Source organism: Salmo salar, unplaced genomic scaffold (genome assembly GCF_905237065.1).
Source record: "Salmo salar unplaced genomic scaffold, Ssal_v3.1, whole genome shotgun sequence".
In the NCBI taxonomy this organism is placed as follows: domain Eukaryota; kingdom Metazoa; phylum Chordata; class Actinopteri; order Salmoniformes; family Salmonidae; genus Salmo; species Salmo salar.
The window spans coordinates 25,001-32,457 of record NW_025549289.1 but is presented as its reverse complement, the minus strand read 5'-3'; the positions used below and the strand labels follow the sequence as shown (position 1 = coordinate 32,457).

The following is a 7,457-nucleotide window of genomic DNA, read 5'->3' as shown; positions in this document are numbered from 1 at the left end:
TAACAGCTGTTAGCCTGCTGAACTGAAGCCAAGGCATTAACTTGGGGGAGCTAACAAGTCTTCAGTAAACAGTCCTGGAATTATCCCAAAGCAGGAGAGGGGCTGGTGTAGTCAGTGGGCAGAGCTAAGGTACGGCAGCTCCACCCATAATGCACTGGGCTAAGGTCACAGAGGTCGTGACCACTTCTGACCCTGCCCACATCAGGGGTTAAAGTTCATATAGCAGAGATATTAAAAAAAAAAAACAGTCATGATCCTGAAGGATGATGAAACACAATCAGTGTGTGTGTGTGTGTGTGTGTGTGTGTGTGTGTGGTGGGGGTCAGAGTTCATATGGTCCGTTTGACACAGGGTCGTCCACTGAGGTGGGAACATATGGCTGCTCAACCAATCAGCATCCTCTAACATGTCCACACCTAGACACAGAAAGAGAGAGAGAGGAGGAGAGACAAGCGAGACACAAGAAAGAGAGAGCGAAAGACAGAGAGAGAGAGAAAACACAGTGAGGGATATTGGAATGGATTGCCTGACTGACTAACCCTTCCACTACAATTTTCACGGCCCCAAAAATCCAGAGTGGCGTCGCAGTGTCAGAGGCGTCACTACAGACCCTGGTTCGATCCCGGGCTCTATCACAACCGGCCGTGATAGGGCGGCGCACAATTGGCCCAGCGTCGTCCGGGTTGGGGGGGGAGGGGCACCTGCAGGCTGACCAGTTAAACGGTGTTTCCGCCGACACAGCAACCTTCCCACTAGCCATGATTGGCTGAGATAATGAGTGGGCTGGACATGCCGAGAGAGTAGTAGTTCGGATTGGTCCTGCCATATAGAAGGCTTCTCTATCTATTCGAGCTCGTCAGTCTGTCTTGGTAATGTAGTAGAGCTGCGTAAGTGTTGCTCTCCACTTTCTGGAGGATCAAGTTTTGAAAAATCTGTGGAAATTAGAGTCTGATAGCTAAGGAGATGGAGGAAACACCTGTCTCCGGGATTACATCTTCAAAACTAAGGGCAACCGTGGCGTGGCATCCGTGACAGGGAGAGGCGTCCATCATGGATCATGGATGTATACGGGTAAGATAGCTTGTTACATTTTCAGATATTACACGTTTTCTAATTTTGACAGAATGGGGTTTTCATTTCAAGCTAAAGTGCACCGTTAGCTAGCTAGCTACGGGTCTGAAGCTAAAGTGCACTGTTAGCTAGCTAGCTAACGTTAGCCGGCTGGCTCATTAGCTAACGTTAGCCGGCTGGCTCATTAGCTAACGTTAGCCGGCTGGCTCATTAGCTAACGTTAGCGGCTGGCTCATTAGCTAACGTTAGCCGGCTGGCTCATTAGCTAACGTTAGCCGGCTGGCTCATTAGCTAACGTTAGCAGGCTGGCTCATTAGCTAACGTTAGCAGGCTGGCTCATTAGCTAACGTTAGCAGGCTGGCTCATTAGCTAACGTTAGCAGGCTGGCTCATTAGCTAACGTTAGCCGGCTGGCTCATTAGCTAACGTTAGCCGGCTGGCTCTTTAGCTAACGTTAGCCGGCTGGCTCATTAGCTAACGTTAGCCGGCTGGCTCATTAGCTAACGTTAGCCGGCTGGCTCATTAGCTAACGTTAGCCGGCTGGCTCATTAGCTAACGTTAGCAGGCTGGCTCATTAGCTAACGTTAGCAGGCTGGCTCATTAGCTAACGTTAGCAGGCTGGCTCATTAGCTAACGTTAGCAGGCTGGCTCATTAGCTAACGTTAGCAGGCTGGCTCATTAGCTAACGTTAGCAGGCTGGCTCATTAGCTAACGTTAGCAGGCTGGCTCATTAGCTAACGTTAGCCGGCTGGCTCATTAGCTAACGTTAGCCGGCTGGCTCATTAGCTAACGTTAGCCGGCTGGCTCATTAGCTAACGTTAGCCGGCTAGCTCATTAGCTAACGTTAGGTGACATTTGTGATCTTAAACACTGTTTACCTAGCTAACTAGCATGTCTTAAGCTAAAGTCTTAAGCTAAAGTTGGATATGGCCGGTGTCAGTAAAAGTCAGCCAAAAAAGCATAATGAAATTGTTTCCAGCAGAGCTGTTAAGGCTGTTTTCATGTTATCCAGAGGTAAACAAATCAAATCGGCCAGAGCGTCAAGCGTGCGCTCCGAGATGGGTGGGGCTAAAGCTTTAGAGGGTGTGAACGATGCTGAATGGGTTGTAGACAAAGAAGAGCTCTCCAGTCGGGACCAAAACATTCAGAAAGGACATTTTCTCAAAAGTGAGTTTTACAAAGTTTATCATCAACTTTCAAAGCAGAATTACTTTCCCATTGTTCCTCAAAAATGCAGTGTGTGATATACCATTTTGTAGCTCTGAGTCTCTACTTTTATCCAGTGTAAAAAAAACAATAATAAAAAAATTCAAATTTTGCAACATAAGACCAAATCCAGGTGGTTAGTCACATATGGAGACTGTTCAGCGCCAAAAATAAAGGGTTAAAATATATAGATTTAAAAATAAAAATATATATATTCCTGATCTTTCTTCTCTCTCTCAGATAAAGGACAGACACCTCGGCACAAACTTCCTTTAGGTACATTTTGGGACTAGCTGTTGTTCCATGTAGTGAAATTTGTTACGTAACGCTACGGGCTGATAGCAGTAACGCTACGGGCTGATAGCAGTAACGCTACGGGCTGATAGCAGTAACGCTACGGGCTGATAGCAGTAACGCTACGGGCTGATAGCAGTAACGCTACGGGCTAATAGCAGTAACGCTACGGGCTAATAGCAGTAACGCTATGGGCTAATAGCAGTAACGCTATGGGCTAATAGCAGTAACGCTATGGGCTGATAGCAGTAACGCTATGGGCTAATAGCAGTAATGCTATGGGCTAATAGCAGTAATGCTAAATTCAATGTTTCATCACATAAATCAAATAGCTAAAACGATCCAACGAAATGACCTTCTTAAAACAATTCGATATGTTAGCCTTAGTAGAGGGTTATTACTAAGGTTATTAGCCTTAGTAGAGGGTTATTACTAAGGTTATTAGCCTTAGTAGAGGGTTATTATTAAGGTTATTAGCCTTAGTAGAGGGTTATTACTAAGGTTATTAGCCTTAGTAGAGGGTTATTACTAAGGTTATTAGCCTTAGTAGAGGGTTATTTACTAAGGTTATTAGCCTTAGTAGAGGGTTATTTACTAAGGTTATTAGCCTTAGTAGAGGGTTATTTACTAAGGTTATTAGCCTTAGTAGAGGGTTATTAACTAAGGTTATTAGCCTTAGTAGAGGGTTATTACTAAGGTTATTAGCCTTAGTAGAGGGTTATTACTAAGGTTATTAGCCTTAGTAGAGGGTTATTACTAAGGTTATTAGCCTTAGTAGAGGGTTATTTACTAAGGTTATTAGCCTTAGTAGAGGGTTATTTACTAAGGTTATTAGCCTTAGTAGAGGGTTATTATTAAGGTTATTAGCCTTAGTAGAGGGTTATTAACTAAGGTTATTAGCCTTAGTAGAGGGTTATTACTAAGGTTATTAGCCTTAGTAGAGGGTTATTACTAAGGTTATTAGCCTTAGTAGAGGGTTATTACTAAGGTTATTAGCCTTAGTAGAGGGTTATTAACTAAGGTTATTAGCCTTAGTAGAGGGTTATTACTAAGGTTATTAGCCTTAGTAGAGGGTTATTACTAAGGTTATTAGCCTTAGTAGAGGGTTATTACTAAGGTTATTAGCCTTAGTAGAGGGTTATTACTAAGGTTATTAGCCTTAGTAGAGGGTTATTACTAAGGTTATTAGCCTTAGTAGAGGGTTATTAACTAAGGTTATTAGCCTTAGTAGAGGGTTATTAACTAAGGTTATTAGCCTTAGTAGAGGGTTATTAACTAAGGTTATTAGCCTTAGTAGAGGGTTATTAACTGACTGGTGGGGGTGTGGCGGTACCTTGACGGTGCTGTCTACGGCTCCAGAGAACAGGCGCCCCCTGCTGACGGCCAGGGCAGTTACACTCCCCTGGTGTCTGAGGAGGGTCTGGGTACAGATCATGTTGTCCATGCTCCACACCTGTTAACACACACAGGCAGCGTTACTGTAAACACACACACACACACACACACAGGCAGCGTTACTGTAAACACACACACACACACACACAGTTACTATAAACACACACACACACAATTACTATAAACACACACACACACACACACAGTTACTATAAACACACACACACACTTACTGTAAACACACACACACACACACACACACTTACTATAAACACACACACACACACACACACACAGTTACTATAAACACACACACACACTTACTATAAACACACACACACACACACACACTATAATCCACACAGTTGATTATTACAGGTCACTGTGAAAATAAAGGAAACACCAACACAGTGATTTAATAAGGTGTTGGGGCCACCAGGTAACTGCCAGAATGTGGGTTGGTTAGTCGGCAAACAAAATGTACCTACATTTGCATCCCTTCGTAAGACAGACAGACAGACGGTGAGACAGACAGACAGACGGTGAGACAGACAGACAGACAAGTCTTACCCTGAGAGAGCGGTCGTAGGAAGCGCTGAACACTTTGGTCTGGTCTGGTGTAGAGATGACTGCTAGAGCGTACACGGTCCCCACGTGACCCGTCAGGGTTCGGACCTGCTCCTTCGACTCGATATCCCAGACCTAGAGGACAGATTCAACATCAGGGATCCACATTAAAAAGAGACTGTCCCCTATTGTCCAGGACAAGACGATGGACAAGTACATTTTCCAAACAATTACTGCGATCAGAGGGGCCAACATTGGAATAATATTTTAATCTATTTTTCCATGTTATATATATATATTTTTTTTTTAAAAGCCTACATGTCAAAGTGAAGGTGATATGCTATTGGCTACGGCCTCGTGTCCAATCCGATGTCGACACGAGGGGGGAGGAGGCACTAGAAAAATGGAGACTTTTCATTGCATAAATATTAGACTAAAACGCCTGTCATGATTTGACAAATATAATGAACGATAATTTAAAACATGAACGTCTGTCTTACAGGCTTGATTCTGTCAACACACTGAGAGGCAGGATTCAGATCAAACAGGCACAAGACCGGTGGCCGATACGCGCTGGAACCGTCACTGAGCGGAGACGGGCAGCATTTTCAAACTAAAATTTAACCAGAAACTTAAAAAAAATTGTAAAAATTGTTTTGTCATTTTTTTTTTGGTCACAATTTTCTATTATTTCAGTCACCATTTTATATTATATATAAGTCACCATTTTATATAAGTCACCATTTTATATTATATATGTAAGTCACCATTTTATATAAGTCACCATTTTATATTATATATGTAAGTCACCATTTTATATAAGTCACCATTTTATATAAGTCACCATGCCTTATCTTGTTTCAAAGTTGCCAAAACACAAGTATAGAAATGTTAAAAGGAAATTCTTTTAAAACACTTTAATCCCATAGAAACCAGCACTTTTCTCATGTTATAACAGGTTTAGAAAACAAAACACAAAATCTACGTTATTTTATTGTCCAGCAGAAAAAGGCTTATTAGTAACCAAAACTAGATGAAACAAAATCTCCCCTTTCATTCATTTTAAAATGGACATTTTCATCTCACATGAAACCCGTTCCTGCAGTTTGCTTTTGGAGAATGAGGTTCCCCCCCCCCACTAATTACATTTTTGGGAACATTTACACGTAGCCTACAGTCACGTGCACAATTTGCTGTGTTCTTATAATATAAATAAATAAAACATTATCAACATTTTAAAAGTTAAACGGTCTGATCTGTTGCAACAGCCTCTTTGCTTTAAAAAAATACATGTTTTTAGGTGCAGTGGATGTATGATTTTTGTCTCTGTTGTCCCAGAGTCTGGTCCCAGAGTCTGGTCCCAGAGTCGGTCCCAGAGTCGGTCCCAGAGTCGGTCCCAGAGTCGGTCCCAGAGTCGGGTCCCAGAGTCTGGTCCCAGAGTCGGGTCCCAGAGTCGGTCCCAGAGTCGCAGTCGGTCCCAGAGTCGGTCCCAGAGTCGGTCCCAGAGTCGGGTCCCAGAGTCGGTCCCAGAGTCGGTCCCAGAGTCGGTCCCAGAGTCGGTCCCAGAGTCGGTCCCAGAGTCGGGTCCCAGAGTCGGTCCCAGAGTCGGTCCCAGAGTCGGTCCCAGAGTCTGGTCCCAGAGTCGGGTCCCAGAGTCGGTCCCAGAGTCGGTCCCAGAGTCGGTCCCAGAGTCGGTCCCAGAGTCTGGTCCCAGAGTCGGTCCCAGAGTCGGTCCCAGAGTCGGTCCCAGAGTCGGTCCCAGAGTCGGTCCCAGAGTCTGGTCCCAGAGTCGGTCCCAGAGTCGGTCCCAGAGTCGGTCCCAGAGTCTGGTCCCAGAGTCGGGTCCCAGAGTCGGTCCCAGAGTCGGTCCCAGAGTCGGTCCCAGAGTCGGTCCCAGAGTCGGTCCCAGAGTCTGGTCCCAGAGTCGGTCCCAGAGTCGGTCCCAGAGTCTGGTCCCAGAGTCGGGTCCCAGAGTCGGTCCCAGAGTCGGTCCCAGAGTCGGTCCCAGAGTCGGTCCCAGAGTCGGTCCCAGAGTCGGTCCCAGAGTCGGTTTTGAACCGTAGATGTGTTTTTATTGTTGTTGATCATCCAGGGGATGACAGGACAGAAACATCCTTACATTTTGAGCCCTGGAGGGAATTATTTTGTATAAAAAAAATACAAAAGTATTTGGGCTGTAATTGTAATGTTGCTATATTTTATAGGCTATCGAGTGTGGACCAATCATCCTCCAGGAGAGTCTTAAAGGGCCAGGGGTTGTGTTTGGAGACATGCAGAGAAGAAAATAGACAAGAGAACAGCCTCCATTTGGATGATTCTCCAGGGACAAAAAGAGAGTCGTGCATTTTTGCAAACATGTTGTTACAGACCATTTTCTATTATAAAAGTCACCATTTTCTATTAGATAAGTCAACATTTTCTATATCAGTGACTTGAGCTTTTGGACGAGTCAAAAATCTGTCCTACTTGTCTGAAGGGCAAGTGGCTAAAAACGTTAACGTCAAGCCCCCGTCCCCTCGAGGACGGTATAAATCATGTCCCCTGTCCCCTCGAGGACGGTATAAATCATGTCCCCTGTCCCTCGAGGACGGTATAAATCATGTCCCCTGTCCCCTCGAGGACGGTATAAATCATGTCCCCTGTCCCCTCGAGGACGGTATAAATCATGTCCCCTGTCCCCTCGAGGACGGTATAAATCATGTCCCCTGTCCCCTCGAGGACGGTATAAATCATGTCCCCTGTCCCCTCGAGGACGGTATAAATCATGTCCCCTGTCCCCTCGAGGACGGTATAAATCATTGCCCCTGTCCCCTCGAGGACGGTATAAATCCTGTCCCCTGTATGTATCTCTGTGTGTGTATCTCTGTGCGTGTGTGTGTGTGTGTCTCTGTGTGTGTGTGTGTGTGTGTGTGTATCTTACGTGTA

General features: G+C 44.9%; 1 protein-coding gene across 1 annotated transcript in view; it reads right to left on the bottom strand.

Annotated features, from left to right (window-relative positions):
* Nucleotides 1-238: 238 nt before the first annotated feature.
* Nucleotides 239-7,457, bottom strand: part of LOC106594486 (E3 ubiquitin-protein ligase TRAF7) — a gene marked incomplete at its 5' end in the record, with an annotated part of 30,823 nt that continues 23,604 nt past the window's right edge. Inside the window, 4 exons of the mRNA XM_045713174.1 lie at nucleotides 239-416; nucleotides 3,904-4,023; nucleotides 4,536-4,667; nucleotides 7,453-7,457. The exon at nucleotides 7,453-7,457 is cut by the window's right edge and continues 115 nt beyond it. Coding sequence (XP_045569130.1) covers nucleotides 402-416; nucleotides 3,904-4,023; nucleotides 4,536-4,667; nucleotides 7,453-7,457 — 272 coding nt within the window. The remainder of the gene's footprint in view (nucleotides 417-3,903; nucleotides 4,024-4,535; nucleotides 4,668-7,452) is intronic.